This window comes from Hyperolius riggenbachi, chromosome 2 (genome assembly GCF_040937935.1).
Source record: "Hyperolius riggenbachi isolate aHypRig1 chromosome 2, aHypRig1.pri, whole genome shotgun sequence".
NCBI lineage: Eukaryota > Metazoa > Chordata > Amphibia > Anura > Hyperoliidae > Hyperolius > Hyperolius riggenbachi.
This window is the reverse complement of record NC_090647.1, coordinates 30,828,765-30,851,757: the sequence shown is the minus strand read 5'-3', so window position 1 is coordinate 30,851,757 and position 22,993 is coordinate 30,828,765. Positions and strand designations below refer to the sequence as shown.

Below are 22,993 nucleotides of genomic sequence, written 5' to 3'. Positions count from 1 at the left end.
AGGCCAAGCAAAGTCAGCAGAGGAATGAGAAGTATGTATGTCTGGCCTGACGCACAGCCCGGGGGTTCTGGTCATGTCCTGCTGTCTATACTCTGCTTGTGGCCTACAGAGGTCCTTCTGCCTCCATCCCTGGAGCCCTATCTGCTGTGCATAGAGAGTTCAGCGCTGCCACGACTGTCCATCAAGGCTACTTATAGACATCAAGTCTGCATCTTGCATGCAAAAAACTAAAACACTCTACAAAGACTATTGCTCATTCAGTAAAAAAAAAAAATATATCTTCATAGACTAGTACTCATTCAATAGCTGAAGATAAAACAGTGACAGATAATGGCAGAGCAGAGCTCTTCCAGGTACAGAAAAACGTCTGTTAGGAAGGGTTGTTCAGTAGTATGAAACTCAAAATTACAATTTTGCTCTAAAACATTAAGCACGCCGAAAACAGGATAGAAAACATAAAACGACTGGTCCAATGTCACTTGAAGTCACATTTAGACCTCACTGAAGCTAACTGATAACATTGCTGGCTGCAGTTCAGATAGATAGTCTTGTAATTAAAGGCTCATACACACGCTAAACAAAAGTCTTTTAAATGCACAATTATCAAACAACTTTTGTTGTTGAAACAAACCAAATAAGTTGTGTGCTATTGTTCAAACAACTGATAAGATTCAGCTCAAGTTAATGCAGCAGTTGGACTGACTTGAGCTGCATCTTATCAGTTGTTTGAACAATAGCAAACACCTTTTGGGGGTTTGTTTCAACAACAAACGTTGTTTGATAATTGTGCATTTAAAAGAAAGTGAACCAGAGACGAAACACCCTCATTTATTTTACCATATATATCAGTGGAAACATTAGAGAAAACACCTACCCTGCTCTTTGTTTCATTCTTCACTGCTCAGCCTTTTAGTTAGCAGCCCTGATAAAATCACCGACTGAGCATTCAGCCTGGCTTTGCTCAGGAATCATTATAGCTGAGTCATAGCAGAGCCAGAAGAGGGCAGGCTTGGGCTTGAAAAGACATCAGAGAAGACAGACTCTGCTATGACTCCTGAGCAAAGCCAGCCTGAATGTTCAGTCTGGGATTTTATCAGGGCTGATAACAAGCAGGCTGAGCAGTGAAGGATGAAACAGAGAGCAAGGTAGGTGTTTTCTCTAATGTTCCCACTGATATATATGGTAAAATGCATGAGGGTGCTTTGTCTCTGATTCACTTTAAGTAAAGGGGCCCATACACTGGTCGATTTCATCGATCGATTCTATCTGATCGATCAATCAATCCGAAATTGATTCTATCTAATTGCCAGATCGATCGATTTGCGGACAATTTCGATCGATTTTGATCTATCTGACAGGAAGGAAAATCTGGGTAGATCTGCTGCTGGCAGCAGATGATGGCCCATAGAGTTGCATTGGATCTAATGGTCCAATAATGCATTTAGATTGATTTCCAATAGATTTTTATTCTGAAATCTGTTGGAAATCTGTTCCTAGTGTGTGGCACACATCGAATAGATTCCTGTCAGATTGGACTTGACAGGCATCTGCCAGAAATCTATCGGTCAAATCTGCTGCAAATCTATAAGTGTATGTACCTTAATTGATGTGCAAACCAAACAAATAGATCGATTTTCAATAGATTTAAAACTTTTTCTGATGGCATTTTTATGCCATCAGATTTCCATTATGGCCAGTGCAAAATGATAAGCCATCTCAACAGATCGACCTAGATTTTCCATCATGTCAGATCCATTGAAATCGGCCGCAAATTGATCGAATGGGCAATCGATTTGCGATCGATATTTCGATCGATCGGCCGATAATCGGCTCAGTGTATGGGCACCTTTTGTTTGATGATTTCGCTTTTTGTGGTTAGGCTAAACTTAAATAAGTTCACAATGTGAAAACGCATGTAATGGTTTTCTATGGTGGCGCAGGCACTGTTTAAAACAAAATAATTATGGCAGCCTCCATATCCCTTTCACTGCAGGTGTCCTTTAAATCAGAGTGGGGCTGAAGTTTTGCAGTGTAAAAATACTGGCAGAAAACATTGCGAGTTTCTGGGGTGAGGTTGGTAGGCCAGCTCGGTGGGAGGAGCTTCATGGGAGGACACCGGCTGATTGGACGTCTCAGGGGCAGTGACCTCTGAGCGGTATCTCTGCTCTCTTGGCAGCGGTTATTCCCTGGCATACATGGCTACATTCAGCAGTTTTCTTACAGAGATTTCATATAGAAAGGGAAATAATGTTGTCTGGGCTTCCATAAAGAACACTGGTATTATTTTGAACCATCTCACCACACACTGCATGACATTTGGCTTGTATCCGGTCATCTGATCACTGCTCTGTGCGTTCTGATTGGCTGTCAGAGGAGGAGCAGCAGAGGCGACAATGGAAAGACCATATTTCTCCTCAGAGTGTGTTTACATTCCTCAGCCCACTGTGTGACACGGAGCGAGACGAGGCTGTTTATTAAACACGGCTGTGATGACTGGTATTTTGTGGAAGCTGGTATCCGTGTCCTCTGTGTGTGCAGGATGTACGGCTGGCCCTTTATCACCAGAGGAAGCCGTGCTTGTCTTGTCTTGTTGAGGCCTCGCGGTTCCTCAGCTCGTAAACATCAGTGCCAAGCAACAGACAGAAACATGCGGCGACCGGCTAGAGCTGTAGAGGAAACGCAATGCTGCCCACCCAATACCTCCTCCTGGTGTTGTTGGACTTTTGTTGTGGTCCTTCTCGGCCAACAGTATGGAGTCCTCAACATCTGAGGGCCACCAAAATATTCATGTGGATACGTCGCCATAACTGTTGTATGATCCCTTACATTTTACTGTTCTTATTCATCACAGCGGTATTAACCCTTTCCAATACATTTTCACAATCACCACGTAGGTCCGCCAGCACTTTGTGCTGGGTGGAGGGACGTGGGGGGATCCGGAGGGTTTCTACTCCCTCACACTAGAGCATACATGTCAAACTCCAGCCCGCGGGCCAAATCTGGCCCTCTGAGCCATTAAATTTGGCCCCCCAAGTGGTTTCACCCTTTGCATTATGTTTGGCCCACTCTAGACCACCAGGAAAGCTTTATTGGAGGTGAAGCCCTAGATCAGAAGGGAAACCATTTGGGGGAGATAGGGGGAAAGCAATAAACGCTAGGGAACTGGTATACGGGAGGGAGGAGGACCAATAGACACTGGGGAACTGTATAGGGGTTGAGGGGGAGCCAGTAGACACCAGGGAACATTATAAGGGAGGGAGGTGGCCATTAGACATTGAGGTTGGCCCCCGACTAGGTCCCAGTGTTCAATTTCGGCCCACCTTGTATTTGAGTTAGACACCCCTGCACTAGAGCGAGGAAGCGACCTAGCATCAGGGGAAGGAGTCGGAGCTGATGCCAGCTCACGTGTTGTAGCTCCGCCCCCATTGCACATGGGCCAGCGTAATAACGGTATTACGGGAACTAAGGTGCTCAAAGTGTTGGACTTGGTCACTTAGATCCACTTAGGCTGACGCCATGTTGGACTAGATCCACCAGTGACGTCCCTACAACAAGGCCAAATGCACCCACATAATACCATATTTTTCAGCATATGGGGAAAAAGGTGTCTTGTATGCTGAATTCTGGGAATCCCCGACTTACGAACGCCCACTGATATGAACCAACGTGGTGTTGCTCCTCCCCCCCCCTACCTTCACCAATGGCAGCTTGACTCACCTAGTCACCAGAAGCTTGCACTAGGGGAGCCATGTGGGAGAAGAGAGGTCTGCTGATCGCCGCGAGAACCGCTGGATGAGGTGAGCCAAGCTGATGCTGAGTGATGGAGCGCAAGACACCTGGGGGTGGGGGGGAAGAGCAGAGAGCACGGGGGAGCGGGTGACAGAAGGCACATGGGGACAGAAGGGGGCACATGGGGGACACAATAATTGGGGGAGAACGTGTACAAGACGCTCCTGGAACATGGACACACCAGGTTTAATATATTTTTTTCCACTGGCTTTTCCCCTCTAAACCTAGGTGCGTTTTATAGTCCAGAGCGTCTTTTGCGACAAAAAATATGGTATTAACATTATTGACGCATGGGTGGAGGATGGGTCCAGCAGCGTTAATGATTTGAGGTGGCTGACTCTTTGCTGGATTTTATCCAGCAACAGTGCCCCCTAGTGGCAGCCATTTTTCTTATGTGTGACATGGGACTTATGCTAGAAGATGGCAATATCGAACGCATTGGCATTTCACCACCACACTTTCCTTTGAACAGCAGCAATAGGATTCCTAGTTTGTCCTTGCTGTTTGAGTTTCGGTGGGGTTTTAGCACTGAGACAGTTGTATGACCCTTCTGGTAGGTGGTCCTTGGGGCCATGAAGACCCATAGGATACGATAGGATAGTTTGTCTTTGCTGTTTGAGTTTCGGTGGGGTTTTAGCACTGAGACAGTTGTATGACCCTACTGGTAGGTGGTCCTTGGGGCCATGAAGACCCATAGGATACGATAGGATAGTTTGTCTTTGCTGTTTGAGTTTCGGTGGGGTTTTAGCACTGAGACAGCTGAATGACCCTACTGGTAGGTGGTCCTTGTAGCCGTGAGGATCAATAGGACAGGATTCCTAGTTTGTCCTCACTGTTGGAGTTTCGGTGGGGTTTTAGCACGGAGATGGCTGTATGACCCCACTGGTAGATGGTCCTTGTGTCTGTGAGGACCCATAGCATAGTATTCCTAGTTTGCCTTCTCTTTTTGTTCCCCCTCCTCCAGTTTCACGGCCTAGGCCAAGGTCAGCCGGCACTCTTCCTGTTGCCGGGTTCAGAATGTTTGGTCTACTGACTCTGCTTTTCCTGTGGAAATATATAAATTTTTGCCAAGATCAGCACAGGTTGGTGGGTCACCAGAATGCCTGTATGCGCTATTAAGGTGGTGTTTTCTGAACTATGACCATTTTTCCAGAGCAAAAACCTGCTGCAGAGGGCCTTGAGCCACTACTGCAGATACAAAATGGCTGCACTATTGCTCATTAGGTGCTGTGTAGACTGCTTGTATGTTAATCCTTTTGTGTTGGTGAACCTTCTGGTCTATGAAATGTTAAGCTCTTTATTTGAGTCCTCTGGAAATCTACCAGTTTCCGGCATTGATGGCCCCAGTAGTCACTTTGATGAATCAACTCTAAGTAGTAGGAGGCGAAGTTGATTAGGGAGATTTGAGAATCCTGTCTGAACATTGGGCAGATTTATTAAAATCATGGCTAGCACAATTGGGGCAAAAGTGGAGCACTTGTTCAGAGTGGCCAATCGGAATCCTCGATCTGGTCACCTGTTGCACTTTTACACTCACCAGTTTTGCTCTACTTTTTTTTGCTTTACTTTTTTTTTTGCTCTGGTTTCCCATGGATCTTTGCACATAGCCTTGTTTCCTGTCTCAGCTCCTCTCTTTCCCTACAGTACATGAGGCAAATGAACTATATCTGCAATACAAGAAGAGACCACATGGGAATACCACTTTCTGTGGCCCAAGATGTCAGGGTTGCTCAAGCACCTCATGCCTGGGCACGTTGTCAGTTGTTTCCCAAGTCCCATAACCCCCAAATCCCCTCTTTCCCACATTCAGTGTTCTCCCCAGGCTCTTTTAGCCAGGCGCTCCGCCCGGCTAGTTTTGATGAGCACCCGGCTGTCATCGGCTCACCTCCTCCTATACTGTAAGCAGAGTTGCTCACAACACTGGCCCTGCATTCTCTCATCTCGCCCCACCCGGCTACTTTTTCATGCCACCCGGCTGGAAAAAAATTCTGAGGAGAAAACTGACATTAATGGTAGCCTTATTTGGCTCTGTTCAAATCTGTATCCGATTATATTGCTTGACAGGACAGAAGACATGGAGGTGAATCCACAGGAGCATTGCTCTGACTTCTTTTATTGGGAAGCTGCGCAAACAGAAGTTAAAGTAGACCTGAGACGATGGAAACGAGAGGATTGTTCCTTACATGTGGCTTCCTCCAGCCCCCTGTAGTGTGTCAGTTCCCTCCATGTCCTTCCGGTCCATACCGATCTACTGCTGTAAAGTCCACAATCCAGCTAGGCTCCGGACTACTGTGCATGCTGCTATCATGTGCTCTGCACAGCGATAGCCAATCACAGTGCACCCTGCAGCAGCGTATCCCACGATGCATTGCCAGTAAGCACTAAATACCAGTACATGGTTAGTGAGCGGTATTGGCTAATATATAGGTTTGGCATGAGGTCTTTTTGTCACATACCGTAATTATTGCCACCAAGTTACATTTCCTCCTGACATCCCACCTAACCCCTTTAATACTTCTTACTGACTTTTTTTATTGACTAATAATCTTATTGCAAACTAATCTTTAAAGGACAACTGAAGTGAGAGGAATATGGAGGCTGCCATGTTTATTTCCTCTTAAACAATACCAGTTACCTGCTGATCTATTTGGCTGCAGAAGTGTCTGAATAACACCAGAAACAAGCATGCAGCTAATCTTGTCTTATCTGACAATAATGTCAGAAATGCCTGATTTGCTGCATGCTTGTTCAGGGTCTATGGCTAAAAGTATTAGAGGCAGAGGATCAGCAGGATAGCCAGGCAACTGGTTTTGCTTAAATGGACGCTTAAAGAGAACCTGTACTGAGTAAAATTATTTAAATTAAACACATGAGGTAATTTCAAATGAACATTACATAGTTACCTTGCCATCAGTTCCTCTCAGAAACTCACTATTTTCTTCTGACAGTGATCCCTTCCAGTTCTGACAACATTTTGTCAGAACTGAAATATATCAGTTGCTGTCGGTTATATATCAGTTGCTGTCAGTTACAGCTGAGAGGAGAACTGATGTGTCCATGTTTCCCTATGGCTCAAGTGGAGGATGTTACAGTTTAACTGTGTGCTGACCAGAAAGCTCTTATGGTGTAATGGCCATTTTCAAAATGGAGGACGGAGAATTCCATTGATCACAGTCGACAAACAGGACGCAGGAGAGGAAAAAGAGATTGAGGCGTAGACTACACAGGAGGTAAGTATGACTTGTGTATGCTTATTTTGACTTTTAAGTTTCAGTTCAGGTTTTCTTTAAGCCATAAACAAAAATGAGTTTTACTCCACCGGGGCTCCTACCAGCCCCCTGCAGCCATCCTGTGCCCTCACAGTCTCGATGGGATCCTCCTGTCACCACCGCCAGCTACTTCTGTTTTCGGCGACGGGCCTGGCCGCGCGTCTGCTTCTACGCGTTCCTGTCTGCAATAGCGCTCTCTATATATTGCAGACAGGAACGCGAAGAAGCAGACGCGCGGCCAGGCCCGTCGCCGAAAGTGAAAGTGTCTGGCAGCGGGGGCCCGGAGGATCAGCTGGAGACTGTGAGGGCACAGGACGGCTGCAGGGGGCTGGTAGAAGCCTCAGGTGAGTAAAACTCATTTTTTATGGCTTAAACATCCCTTTAAAAGGAAATAAATATAGCAGCCTTCATATCCCTCTTGCCTCAGTTGTCCTTTAAAGAAGTGAGAGAGATATGGAGGCAATACCAGTTGCCTGGCAGTCCTCCTGATCATCTGCCTCTAATACTTTCAGCCATAGACCCTGAACAAGCATGCAGCAGATCTGATGTTTCTGACATTATAGTCAGATTTGACAAGATTAGCTGCATGCTTGTTTCTGGTGTGATTCAGACTTTAATGCAGCCAAATAGATCAGCAGGGCTGCCAGGCAACTGGTGTTGTTTAAAGGAAATAAATATGGCAGCCTCCATATTCTCACTTCAGTTATCCTTTAACCCTTCGCTGCAGACAATCGCTTGGCCAAGAATAAGCCCTTTGCCAATCCCTCTCTGCAAATGCGTGCTTCCTTAGATGTTACCTCTTTGTCGATCTGAAGAAAACAGAGGAGACATTCTGCTCTCCTGTGTGACCTTCAGTAGCTACGTTTTGGGTTTGAGTTGGCCGGGGCCTGCGGCAGGTCCTGTTACCTGATCGGGAGGGCCTGTGTAACTCCAGTTAGCTGGAACGGAAGTGTCACACCTCTACGTGGAAACCATAAACTTTATAGTTCAGGATCTTATTTGGTTTATTCATTTCCAGAGGCGGAGAAATGATTGACTAGATGTAAACAGCGCTATCTCAGGTGTGGGTATAACGTGACCACATGTCACACAAGTCCTCATCTAATGGCCATAAACTATCATAGTGACAGGAATTGTTCTCCTTGCGGTTGCTTATTTTTTTTTCCTGGATGCGCCACATTGGAGCAGCAGAAATGTTTTCTCATTGCCCCCAACCTACAGGTATGGGAAGTGTGTGATATGCCAAACGCAAAACAGATAAAATGTCAACATTAAAGCGGGACTGGCAGCCCCAAAATCAAATTCCACTTTCCCACCTCTCTGTTTATTACCCAGACTACAACCTGACCCTACATTGCGAGCATTCCAGTATAATCATAAATGCTTCTGCTGTAATAAATCCTTTACCAAACACTAGGTTCACTAGGGTACTAAATAATACTGGGAGATAGTTACACCCCGCTCCATGAAACATTGGTTGGAGTGTTGAGGGATAAACAAGGACCCTCCCAGCCTCCCTTTCTCCTAGTTGGATTGGTATACACGCATATTGCTTTTAATAATAAAGACAATTACGTTTTAGTAGGGGTTGTAATTGGGCTATTTTGTCCCCTAGTGGACCTAGTGTTTGGTATACAGTTCCCCTGGTACATCCCTCGGACAGTTTGCAGAAATAAATCTTTTCTCAGTCCGCCTGGCTCTATTTGGTACATTGCGGGAAGAGGGAACCTTCTCATCACTCCTCCCACATTCCTACTCCTCATTGATTGGCTGAGGGCAGTTCAGTGTGACAGGAGGCTGAGAAGGGAAAGGCTGCTGAAATATGATCTATGCTGTGTTAACAAAGCAAGCTAGCTATGACAGTGCCGTTTCTAGGAGGAAAAAAAAAGAATGGGAGGAAATGACATCAGGATTGGCTTCAGTCAGTTCTAAAAATGGAAAATGCCAAGAACAGTTTTCTCTTTTACTATATAAAATTCACTGAAAACAAAACGTGGATAGTACAATACATATGTTATGTAAGTGGAACAAGTACTGTATTTTTTGGACTATAAGACTCCCCCAAAAATGGAGAAAAAAAGTCACTGCATCTTATAGCCCAAATGCGTGGAGTTCCTGACTTGTGAACGCCTTCCAATACCAACCTCCAACCCACCGCAATGTCGGGGACTCCCTGTACTGTGACCATGCAGAGGAGGACACAGGGGGGACACAAAGGGGCATAGAGGAGGACACGAGGACAGAGGCGACACATGGGGGACACAGGAGATCACAAGGGGGACAGAGGAGGACACAGAGAGACACAAGAGGTACAAAGGGGGCATAATCCATAAGATGCCCCTTCACCATAGATGCACCAGGTTTAGTATATATTTTTGTTCTCTAAACCTAGGTGCGTCTTTTGGTCAGGAGCATCTTATAGTCTAAAAAATACTGTATTTATCTACTTATACATGTGTTTGTTTGTTTTTTACCTGGAATAGTATGACTGCCCCTGCTGCTTTAACCTCCTTAGCGATACGCCCGACACTGTGTTGGGCATACCGCTTGCTGGCCTCAGGAGGCCCCCCATGCATAACTAATGTGATCCCATGCCTGTAAAACCTTTAGCTAGCACTAGGCTAGCTAGTACAAGTGTCCAGTTCCCCCCGATTGCCTGCGATCCCCCCGCTAATACATTCCCCAGCCTGGATCCAGCGATCGCAGTGCCTCCCCGCACAGCTTCGGTCTCTCTATGGGGAGGATCGGGTATGCGCATGACGTCATGTGCGATCCTCCCCATAGTGAAGACCGGAGCTGTGTGGGGAGGCTGCGCCGATCGCTGGATCCAGGCTGGGGAATGTATAAACGGGGGATCAGGGGGTGCCGGACACCTTTACTAGCTAGCCTAAAGGTTTTACAGGCATAGGATCACATTAATTATGCATGGGGAGACAAACTGGCAAAACCTCCTGAGCGGCGTAATGCTTAGGCCCGGTTCACATTTGCGTTTTTTATCAAAAACGGACCGGATGTCCGGATCTGTTCCGTCCGGATCCGGTCCGGATGCATCAGGTTGCAATCCGAATCCGGTCAGTATCCGGTCCGTTTGCATCCGGATTTTCATCCGTTACGGATCTGGTTGCTATCCGGATCCATTTTTTAAAGAGATAAAGACTATAGAAATTACTGGGGTCTGGGAGGTCTGCAGAAGCCCTGGGGTCATTGTTGGAGGCAGCCTGACGTGTGGAGACCATCCTTGGATAGAGAGACTGCAGCGTGGACCATGGATCCAGTGTATTTTTACTCATTTTACCTGGGAATTGTCTCCTTTTTCATTTTTACCTACTACTATGTGGGAAGGAAGCGTGCTCCTCGCAGGAGATGGTGGGTGCACCCTCTACTCATGAGAAGGCAAAGGAAGGGAGAGTTCCAGACCCTCTACCAGGACCTTAGACGACACCCAGAGAAGTTCTACAGCTATACCCGGATGTCCCTACCCCTGTCAGTATCCAGACCTAAACACACCACCCCCACCATCCCTAAACACCCCACCCTCACCCCCACAACACCTCACCCCTGTATACCTAGCTAAACACAACACCCCCACCCTCCACAAAACACCCAGACCCCTCTAAACACACCTCCCCCATCATCCAATGCTGGGCCCATGTGTCACCATCCAAAATGGCCGCTATCACCATAGAAAACGCTACGGAAGTGGGGTAGATAGGCCGGATTTTATAGCCGGTGTGTTGTGTCATTTCAGTTTCTCATTAGTTGCTGCTGTGCGGATGGTGTAGTCAGGATCCGGTCGGGGTGCGGCGGCCGGATGAAACGTACGTCAAAAATAGCGCAGGTTGGAAAAATCCAGACCGTGGCCCAGAGTCCGGATCCGGTCAGTGAGGAACGGACGAGTGTATGGATCCATAGAGTTACATTGGATCGCCGAACGTCCGTTCCGTTTGTACAGTATACGGTCCGGAAAATCCTGACGGCGAACCAGGCCTTAGGAGGTTTTGGTGTAACTGCCACCATTCAGCCCCTGTTTGTGTACTTTCATCAGCGTTCCTCTAGTTATTTACTTGCAGCTGGGAGGTGATGGAAAAGCAAGCTTCGATCAAGTGCTCCGGACAACACGCGTGTTTGTATGTGATATTATACACACGCATTGTGCAGGGCCACGCTATGTTTGTCAGTGAATGAACTTGCGCAGTGTATACTCTGTACAGCACTGCTTAAAGGGATACTGTAGGGGTCGGGGGAAAATGAGCTGAACTTACCTGGGGCTTCTAATGGTCCCCCGCAGACATCCTGTGTTGGCGCAGCCACTCACCAATGCTCCGGCCCCGCCTCCGGTTCACTTCTGGAATTTCTGACTTTAAAGTCAGAAAACCACTGCGCCTGCGTTGCCGTGTCCTGATGCTGATGTCACCAGGAGTGTACTGCGCAGACACAGACCATACTGGGCCTGCGCTGTGCGCTCTTGATGACATCAGCGGGATTGAGGACACGGGCATGCAGGCGCAGTGGTTTTCTGACTTTAAAGTCAGAAATTCCAGAAGTGAACCGGAGGCGGGGCCGGAGCATCGGTGAGCGGCTGCGCGGGCACAGGATGTCTGCGGGGGACCATTAGAAGCCCCGGGTAAGTTCAGCTCATTTTCCCCCGACCCCCCTACAGTATCCCTTTAAGATGTCCTCCCTATATACAGTATATACTAAATAATAATACTAAATCGTCCCCCTAGCTGTGGCATGTTATGGCTGCACCTCGGATCTCTCTTACGTGTCACATGTAGCTGGTCCTGTGTTATCTGCAGGTGCGCATTGTGTAAACACCTGTGACAGTCGGCAAATAGGAGTGTTCTTCTTGTTCACCTTTACACCAGTTCAGCTCTTGCGGTTTCCAGCCCCTTGCATTCAGTGCAGGTATTTTAAGCTTGCTGAACGCACGCCCCTCCGTCCATCCAGCGCGGGGAATCCAGATGTGTGCTCATACCTTTTTATTGTTCCTTTGTTGACACAATGACAGGTCCTCTTTCTGTCGAACACCCACTCATATGTCACAGGGATTCCTGATAATATTGCTGCATTTCTAATATACCCAGCAGCGTTTCTGGGGCTAGGCGTGCCGACCACCTCTCATAGCAGACACAAAAGCCCCAATACACCAAACATTCACTAAGACAAATAGCATGCCTTATCCGAGTTAACATGCCTTATAAGAGATAACAAAGTTAACACTCCTTATCAGAGTAGCATAGTGAGCGTTAAGAACCCGCAGGGGCTCAGGGCAGGATGAAAGGAGCTGTCGTCATTGCCAGTTAGCAGGCATAAGTTCATAGCGTTCACCATGCTACTCTGATAAGGCGTGTCATCTCTGATAAGGCATGCTATTTGTCTTAGTGAATTAAGCCCCATAAGTCCAGGCACAGTCATTTATTACGTATTTAACAGAACATTATTTTAAATTATGCACAAAAAGTCGTCCTCAGCAACATCCCACTGCCTGCTCACTACCAGTTGGTATGAAACCCTCCCCTTCTTGCTTGTCACTGCAGCATGTAAGGTACAGAGTGATAGCACCATCAGATGAAACCACACTCCCTGCCTACAGCTTTTTTTATTAGGAGGGGGCGTGGCATCCGCTGACAGAGCCAGACTCCGCCCCTGCCATCTGTTATGAATTTTTACACTGGCACTTTGCATGCAGTCATTGGGGATCTTAAAGTTCTGAACTGCCATGGCTGTCGTTATCGCCACACGGAGCCAAACATTGTTCGCATAAATGTGCATCTGTACCCGCATTGCGAGATCGCTGAAACGATGACTCTTCGCTCAAAAAATCACTGGTCGTCAGAAACCTCTTGGGAGAAACGGCGTAGTTGGTACTAGCCTTCAAAAAAATCTGCCACTGAAAAAACCCTCTGAGTGGTACTCGCCTCGGGAGGGTGAAGCTTCTGGATCCTAACAAGGCTTCCCCTGTCCTCCTCCGTCCCTCCTGTCAAGCGCTGGGACCCCCCGAAGTGTGGCGAGGTAAATATTTACCTACCGCAATCCTGTGCAGGCGCACTAGCAGAAATGGCCGAACCCGATCAGATCCGCTCTACTGTGCAGGCGCAAGTCCTTTTGTGCCTGCACAGTAGAGCGGATACGATTGGGCTCGGTTGTTTCCGCCTAGCCTGAACGAAGATCCACTAGTGCGCCTGCGCAGGATCGCGCGAGGTAAATATCCCCGCTTGTCGAGGAGGTTTCAGGGGAGCCAGCACAGGATCGCGCGAGGTAAATATCCCCGCTTGTCGAGGAGGTTTCAGGGGAGCCAGCACAGGATCGCGCGAGGTAAATATCCCCGCTTGTCGAGGAAGTTTCAGGGGAGCCAGCACAGGATCGCGCGAGGTAAATATCCCCGCTCGTCGAGGAAGTTTCAGGGGAAGCCAGCACAGGATCGCGCGAGGTAAATATCCCCGCTTGTCGAGGAGGTTTCAGGGGAGCCAGCGCAGGATCGCGTGAGGTAAATATCCCTGCTTGTCGAGGAGGTTTCAGGGGAGCCAGCGCAGGATCGCTTGAGGTAAATATCCCCGCTTATCGAGGAGGTTTCAGGGGAGCCAGCGCAGGATCGCGTGAGGTAAATATCCTCGCTTGTCGAGGAGGTTTCAGGGGAGCCAGCGCAGTATCCCTCAGGCTATTGAGGATGGGGAAGCCTCATTGGGACTCTGAGGCTTCCCCCTCCCAAGGTAAGTATCCCCCAGAGGGTTTTTTTTTCGTTACAGGTTCTCTTTAAGTACAGGATCACGTTAAATGTTTGAGTGAAGCAAGATGTAGAAGAGCTTTCCCCGCTAGTATCCCGCGTTCCGCAGCGAGCCTCCATCGATGTCTTCCCTCCTCCGTGTGTAATCACCGTGTGACTGCCCTGCCTGCCGCCTCCTCTTCCCCGGATCCCGTGTAAAGTGAGAGGATTGGCGGCGGTCTTAATGGTTTTCTGCAGCAGAGCAGATGTGTTTGGGCTGCAGGAGGCGTCTGGCAGGAGGCCGAGGCGTCCGCCGGAGTTTCCTCCTCTCAGCAGCACTTTTATTTCTGCCGTGGTTTAATCCCGACGTCTTAAAAAGATCCCGTGCCTCCCTGAGCTGCGTGTGGACTGGCTGCAAAACCGAGTGGCACAATCCCGTCTATGCACCGCAACCATTGTGCTCATTATACGCTTGAAGTGAGAGCAATATAGAGGCTGCCATTGCTGGTTCCTGTTTTTAGAAGTGACTTTTGTGCCATTGTGAATCAGTGATGCAGAACCATCCCACGGGTGCAGTGACATCACTGACTACGTGCTCATGTCAGGCCCGTGATTCTGACACTGCTGGAGGCAAGAGATTAAAGGGCACCTCAAGTGAACCTGAACCAAGTAAAATTATTTACAATAAACACATGATATACCTGCAAATGAATATTACATACTTACCTCATCGTTCCGTCCTCTCAGAAGCTCACCATTTGCTTCTAGCAATGATTCCTTCCAGTTCTGACAAGATTTTGTCTGAACTGAAATATATCAGTTGCTGTCAGTTATATATCAGTTACTGTCAGTTATAACTAAAAGGACAACTGATGAGCATGGTAATGTCCAAGTTTTCCTATGGCTCAAGTAGGCGATATTACAGTTTAACAGTGTGCTGACCAGGATGGGTAATGGACATTTTCAAAATGGAGGACGGAGAATTCTATTGATCACAGTGGACAAGCAGGACGCGAGAGAGGAGAAAGAGATTGATGAGTAGACTGCGCAGGAGGCAAGTATGATGTGTGTATGGTTAGTTTGACTTTTCATTTTCAGTTCAGGTTTGCTTGAAGTGCGAGTGATATGGAGGCTGATATGTTTATTTACTTTTAATGCAGACCTGAACTCAGAACTTTCTCTCTGCTCTAAAAGATAAGTAACAGCATAATAACCTTTACAGAAAAACATTTCTTTGTTCTAACTGATACAAATCCTGCAATAAATCTGAAGTGTGGCTACTTCCTTCTTTCATGGAAGCAGACATTGGATTAACATCCTGTGTTTACAAATTCGCTGCTCCCCAACACCTGAAAGAAGCATGCAGCTAATCCAGTCAGACTGACACTGCCAACCCCGCCGCAAGGAAAAAACGTAATTTCGAATGCGTTGCAATAAGAACCTATTGAAATATCAGAATTTGGGGCGTAATTTGGGCGCCCGTGGTGCCCAATAAATTTATCGGGCACCCAAATTACCCCTCATTGCCCATATTTCTATAGGTGCCTAAGGGGGCTCCAAAACTTCTGGCGATAGCGGGCGCCGAAATTGCCTGCTTCCAGTACATATACTTTAAAGAGGAGCTGTCAGCCATACTATCTCAGAAAAAAGACACATGTATAAGTAGATAAATACTTGCTCTACTCACATAACACATGTATTGCACTGTCCACATTTTGATTTTAGTGATTTTTCTACAGTAAATAATCCTTCTTAGCATTTCCCATTTAACTGTGGCTATTTTGAAGCCAATCCTGATGTCATTTCCTCCCTTACTCTCCTCTGCCTGATTTGCCTGTCCTTCACTATAGAAAGTGCATTGTCTCAGCATGAGAAATATTGGCCAATCAGAGAGGAACAGAGGTGTGGGAGGGGAAAACATGAGGGAAAGAGGCTTCAGCCAATCAGGCTGCATTAGTTAAGTCTGAGGGGAAGTACAGAAGCAAAAAAGGACAACCCAGCATGCCCTGCAACTTCCTTTGTGTGTACCAAATTTTGTGTGTACCAAATAAGTCAGGTAAACTGGAGAATGATCATTTATCAACAAGAAAAGTAATAGAGATTTTAACTTTTGGATTGCCTGGCTAGCATCCTTATTACCTGTTTACCAGATAAAAATAAAGAATTGATTATTGATTTTATGCCCGACAGTTCCTCTTTAAAGAGAATCTGTATTGTTAAAATCACACAAAAGTAAACATACCAGTGCGTTAGGGGACATCTCCTATTACCCTCTGTCACAATTTCGCCGCTCCTCGCCGCATTAAAAGTGGTTAAAAACAGTTTTAAAAAGTTTGTTTATAAACAAACAAAATGGCCACCAAAACAGGAAGTAGGTTGATGTACAGTATGTCCACACATAGAAAATACATCCATACACAAGCAGGCTGTATACAGCCTTCCTTTTGATTCTCAAGAGATCATTTGTGTGTTTCTTTCCCCCTGCATCTCTCATGCACTGAAGTTTCAGGCTGCTCTTTTCTTCCTGCAAACAGCTTTGCCCTTGTCTGTAATTCCTCACTATGTGAAAGCCCAGCCAGCTCAGAGGACGATTTATCCAGCTTGTAAAAGATGAGAGAGAAGAGAGAAGCTGCTCTAATCTAAATAACACACAGGCAGTGTGCATAGAGGGGCCTGGAAGGGGGAGTTCATAGCAGAACCACAACACTGAAGAACTTGGCAGCCTTCCAGACACAGGCTGGCAAGTCTGACAAGAGAGAGATAAGTTGATTTATTACAGAGACAGTGATAGTATAAAGTGCTGCAGTAAGCCAGAACACATTAGAATAGCTTTTGGAACTTGTAGGATGATAAAAAACAGGATGCAATTTTTGTTACGGAGTTACTTTAAAGATGGCTCCCTCATTGCTATGCCCCCATTTTTCCTGTAATGTAAGTAAGAAGCCTGAGGAATTTTCCTCACAGTGACCCCCGCAGGTGTACGGTGTGCGGTGCGACAAGGTCTGTACATTGCAGCAGTGTCAGCTGACATCCGATAGCACACATCAAATTCCGTGACAGATCAGTGTGCGCTGAGCATGTTGGGACACATCTGTCTTGCTTTTGTGTGTGACAAATGCTGTTATGGAGGGTTCTCTGTGTGGCTCTCCTGCTGGAGGGGAGGACTGGTGCCCCTGGTAGACTCGTTACACCACAGGAATAACTCATACGGTGTGTCTAAAATCTGTACCATGTAAGTTATAAGAGACTCAGAGACGAAATAAGATAATAGATTTATACAAACCTGGGGATTCCTCCAGCCCCATCCGCACGGATCGCTCCCACGCCGCCGCCCTCAGCCTTCTCTGTCGCCGGTACCGGGTCCCGTAACTTCGGCCAGCAGCGGCCAGTTTTAAGCATGCGCAGTGACTCTCTCTGGCACCTGCCTTACACATGCGCCTGCGCAGTACAGAGGCAGCGTAATGCGCTTGCGTCCGCTGGCTCTGACTGGCTGAACTTATGGGACCCGGTACCGGCGACGGAGAAGGCTGAGGATGGACAAATCCGCATGCCGTTGCCGTTTCTATGCGGATTTTCATGCAGAATCGCTCGAGGTTTGCACGACGCGATTTTAACCATGTCAATGCCGGCAAGCATTGTCATGGGTTTTTTAGCGGAAACGCCTGGAAAACCGCAAGACTAAAATGCTTGCGGTTTTCCTATTTAGTTACATTACAGACGAATCGCGTGCGGGTGTGCGGCGTGCAAATTCTGATGGGTCTGCCGTGCAAATTTTTTCTGCACGACAAACTGCACAAGTGGAAACAGGCCCATCCTCTTGTGTGGTCTATGCGAATCTGCATGCAGGAAACGCATGCAGATTCGCTCTAGTGGAAACTGGCCCTTTAGGTAGCTATACATGAGGCGATGATGGCCATATTCAACCAAGAGACAGATCTCTCTCTGATCAAATCTGATTAGAGAGAGATCTGTCGGCTGCCCACACATCACAGGCTGATTCCCCATCAATTTCAAGGCGAAATTGTTCCGAAATTGGCCTTGTTATGCAGCCATGCTGGCCCAATGCTGTCTCCGCAGGGCTGCCAGGCCACCTGCAAATAAATATGGCAGCCTTCACATCCCTCTTCAGGTGTTCTTTAATAGACTAACAAGGGCATTATGGACCAAACAACTGTAACAAGTTCCAATCCCTGTGAGTGATAACATTTGTGCGAGTGTAGTTGTGTACTCACCTTGGCACTGATGAGTCGTGTAATACACTTGCATTACTAAACTAATGCCAGTGTTTACCGTACAGCCCGTGCTGGGTACACCTTGCTAGCAGATGCTATCAGCACTAAAGCAAAACAATCTGTTGATATTTCTTTAGACTCCGACTGTAGAAGGCTTTACCACAGGACGCCGGTCACTCATGCTCCGCCCACCATCACTCCTCCCCTCTCCATAGAACATTACATGCTGCTCGGATGCCTGCCTGCACTGCGCTCCTTCCCTGAGCTGTCTTCCTAATGAAATTAAAGGATAACTGAAGTGAGAGTGATATGGAGGCTGCCATATTTGTTTCCTGTTAATACCAGTTGCCTGGCAGCCCTGCTGATCTATGTGGCTGCAGAAGTGTCTGATTAACACCAGAAACAAGCATGCAGCTAATTTTGTCAGAAACACCCCTGATCTGCTGCATGCTTGTTCAGGGGCTATCGCTAAAAGCATTAGAGGCAGAGGATCAGCAGGACAGCCAGGCAACTGGTATTGCTTAAAAGGAAATAAATATGGCAGCCTCCATATCCCTCTCGTTACAGTTGTCTAAGGCCAACAGTTGAGTGTAACGGATAGACTTAAAGAGAGTCTGAAACGAAAATATATTGCTAAATTTACCTTTCCATTTGCTTCAGTACTCTCTCCGGCGCTAAACCGCCGCATCCCCGGCGAAAAACAAGGGCTGCCGACCCCCCCAAATTCCCAGGGGGACTAAGGATGGCGCTTCCTGGAAGGGGCAGAGTTCTCTGCTGTAGCTTTGCCTTTCCTGCCATCAATCACTGAGCATCGCCGCCTCTCCCCGCCCTTCTCACTCTTTCTTCACAAAGAGGGGCGGGGAGAGGCGGCGATCGACAGCAGGAGAGGCGGAGCTACAGCGAATAGCTCTGCCTTTCAGGGCAGCACAATCCATGACCAAGTTGGTCGTGGATGATTGCCCGGGCATTTGGGGGTCTGCAGCCCTCGTTTTTTGGCGGGGATGCGGCGGTTTAGCGCTGGTGAGACTTCTGAAGCGAATGGAAAGGTAATTTTAGCAAAAAAAAATTTGCTTCAAAGTCTCTTTAAGGTGGCCATTAAAGGGGAACTTCAGCCTAAACAAACATACTGTCATCAAGTTACATTAGTTATGTTAATTAGAATAGATAGGTAATATAATCTCTTACCCACCCTGTTTTAAAAGAACAGGCAAATGTTTGTGATTCATGGGGGCTGCCATCTTTGTCATGGGGACAGCCATCTTTTTGGTTGAAAGGAGGTGACAAGGAGCAGGAGAAGCAGTTCCAACTGTCCTGTGTCCTGATAACCCCTCCCAGCTGCACACGCTAGGCTTCAAATGTCCAATTCAAAATGTAAAAGAAAAAATTTGCACCAAAACAGCAGAAAGAGAACAACATCAGAAATCCCATCATGCTTTGCACAGCATCAGGGGAAAAAAGCCCAGGCAGTTTTCTTCTGTGCAGCTAAAAATGAGCCTTGTATAAGATAAACAAAGTTCTGATGCTGTGAAACTGTTAAAGAAACACCAAGCCTTTTCAGTGCTGCTGAGTCGATTTTTAGTCCGGAGGTTTACTTTAACGATACAATTGAGTAATCGAACTTGCGATCAATCAGATCGGATAGCGTTGATGATGACTATTTTATCAAATCGGATGATCGATCTGTTTTCTGGATCGATGCTCTCTGAAATTATCTTATTGGTTATATTTTGGATTCCAATCGCTTCCTTCCAATTACAATTATCCCCTCATTGGCTGAGAGTTCTAAAGCTATTAGAAAAGATCTATGGCCTCCCAGAATGCTTTGGGGAGGGGAAGAATTCTGCATAATAAAGAGCCTAGGCTAAGCCTCTCTGGGAGGGCGGGGCTTCATTCAACATACAGCAATATATGGTTATAGAAAATGTTTCTGCTGCTGAAACCAGAAAAATGATCATAAAAGTGTATCCTTAATCATTTACTGCTTTCTAGTATATGTTGTTCCAGTTCCTCTTCGATGGGCACCTTTAGCTGACATAACCACAGATAATTGGTCAGCTTTACGCCCTCTCACCTCTATCCTTCATAGTGTGATTCCAGCCTAAACTTTCTATCGCTGGTTTGGATAGAGCAGAGAAGCATAACAATCGCTTTCCAGTTTTTATTGCTGTCTGTTTCCTCTCTGGGAAGAGTAACACTCTTGACTTCCTGTTTGCTATGCCACGGTCACTGGGGCGGTAAACGAGGGATGTCTTCTCAACTGGCACATAAAGGACAGCTTATCCCTCACAGGTTGTAATGATTTCTCTCATAAATGTTGTATTCCTGTCATTGTCCCTATTAAGGGGTACACACGATACAATTTTTTATTTTTTTAATTCGAGATTTACAAACTTTTTGTTTTATTATTATTATTATTATTATTATTGATTGTAACACTTAAAAAATCTGACCAACCTACCACACACACACACACACACACGCTCAATTTTTCCCTAATTTTTAAAAAAAATAAATGAAACACTCAGAAAAAATTGCTTGGATCTAGAAACTAAGAAATTGACAATCCAGCCGACACCATATTTTCAAAAGAATGCGACCAGAAAAATCAGCTACACAAGATTGACTTTATATTGATACAAACGGGAAAGTCTACACGATTTTTTTTTGTGCTCTAATTAAAAAAGTAAAATTTTTCTGTACAACCGATCATTTTTATCAAATTAACGTAAAATCAAATATTTTTATTGTATCGTGTGTGTGGCCACTTTTAGGTAGATCTTTCTCTTGTCAGTGAACTGTGCTTCTGGGATAGGAAGTGAGGAGATTCCTCCCAGAATAAAATCCAGACACAAGAGTCACAACATGTTGTGTTCTCTCTCCACACAGTTGAGAGCAGGGCCGGCTTTACCATATAGGCAAAGGGGGCAATTGCCCCGGGGCCGCTACCGGGCCCCACCTTGTCCCCCCCTATTTATGTACCTAATGGCATCTTGTGTTGCTGATACGTAGTGAAAGGGCCTGTTTTGGCCATTGTTGTTCTTTCATTGGGAGACATTTGGTCATTCTTGGTTTTTTTTTCTGTTCTCCACAGGACCTTCAGTCAGAAGAAAGCTGCAGTGGAAAGAGAATATGCTCAGGTAAGTCATCTTCTAAATTGTTTTTACGACCCTACAGCTCATAACTGCCAAGTTACTCAATTCAGCTAAAGAGCTGGAGGGACGAGGTTGCAAAATTATAAAGTATAGTCTGCCATGCAGACCAAGTGGCCAGTTTGTTAGGTATACCTTGTTGTGGAAGGCCAATCCTAACTTTTTTACCCCCAAGATAACCTGACGCGGATTACCATGGATTATGTTTTACTGATGAAGAACTGGAGATGTGTATTTGCTGCCGTTTAAGTGATGGAACTTTCACGCTACTGGAATTCTGTTTTGCTTTGTCCTCGTGGGATTATCAGTTGAGATTTGGTGGGATTGCCCTGGAGAATATGATCCTTGTGTCCTACAACTATATGGAACTGGCTCTTGGATTAGCCTACTGACCTTCTTGGCGGGAAAATTCAACCATCGCGAAAATTTCCTCGACAAAGTTTAGATGATTAGCGACCTTTGGTTGATGGAAGGTGGTATCGTAGGAGTCTTGATATTTTGATTACCGGTACAGATGCATGGAGCAACAAGGTTTTCTCAATGAGGGACCATAAACACCGTGATAATGCAAATTTTTGGACAAAGCCTAGTCTTTTTTTCAATTTTTATCTCCAAGCGTGTCGTACAAGTACAACTTTCCTGGCTGTGGTGCTCAATAATCATACTGGAATACTTTACAGTGGATATTTCCTTCATGGCAACCTCTTTTATGAGCTTTTTGAATCGCTCTGGGATGTGGTTGTATCGTCGATGACCGATGTGGACAGCAACTGACAACCTTCTACCCTGTCTCACCAGCAGACTCCACTCTGGTTACCTGAATGTACACGTGTACCCATTTTGTCTACGATCTCCCATGTTTGAGTATTCTAGCCACACCCGATCAGGCGTCCATTCTCACTCCTCACGAAGGTTTGTTTAACAAACTGGCCACTGGAAAGGTTGTGTATTTGCATAGTTTTTTTGTATTGCTGTTGAGTTTTATGGTCTTAAAAGTAGATTGATGAATGGAAACTGTTGTTGCTAAATTTGTTCTTCAAGGCATAAGCTCTTTCAGGTTGTCGCCATTAGTTTGACTTCAGTGTTTGCAGGTTACGATCAGACTGTAAATAGCATTGTGTGTACCCAGCATAAAGGGCCTTAACGCCCATGACATACGTTTGCTTTGGGCTAGTCTGTGTCTAGATGATAAAGACAAAATTTTGATGACAGCCATGGAGCTTGCGCCTTTAAAAAACAGTTCAAAAGAGTCAGCTCCTGTGCTTCAGTTTTTGTCAGTCCCTCTCTGCTTCAGTGTCCAAATGCACAAATCTGTTTTACGACGATTAAAGGGAATACAACAGAGATAGAATGTTAATTTGATCTTTTTGCTTGGTTCTGGCTATCCCCCTAGTCCTAGAACACTGCTTTCCTAGACTGCCCATATAATATGACTGAACAGCGCAGGTGCAGCAAGGAAGTGTATATCACATGACACAGGGAAGTGCATATCACATGACACAGGGAAGTGTATATCACATGACACAGGGAAGTGTATATCACATGACACAGGGAAGTGTATATCACATGACACAGGGAAGTGTATATCACATGACACAGGGAAGTGCATATCACATGACACAGGGAAGTGCATATCACATGACACAGGGAAGTGCATATCACATGACACAGGGAAGTGCATATCACATGACACAGGGAAGTGCATATCACATGACACAGGGAAGTGCATATCACATGACACAGGGAAGTGCATATCACATGACACAGGAAAGTGTATATCACATGACACAGGGAAGTGCATATCACATGACACAGGGAAGTGTATATCACATGACACAGAGAAGTGTA

At 46.2% G+C, this 22,993-nt stretch overlaps 1 protein-coding gene across 4 annotated transcripts in view; it reads left to right on the top strand.

Annotated features, from left to right (window-relative positions):
• FCHSD2 (FCH and double SH3 domains 2) overlaps window positions 1–22,993 on the top strand; it is a 226,027-nt gene that overhangs the window by 35,791 nt on the left and 167,243 nt on the right. For all 4 annotated transcript variants that reach the window (XM_068266595.1, XM_068266593.1, XM_068266594.1 and 1 more), the window contains exon 3: window positions 21,088–21,133. In XM_068266595.1, the coding sequence (XP_068122696.1) occupies window positions 21,088–21,133 (46 nt within the window). The remainder of the gene's footprint in view (window positions 1–21,087; window positions 21,134–22,993) is intronic.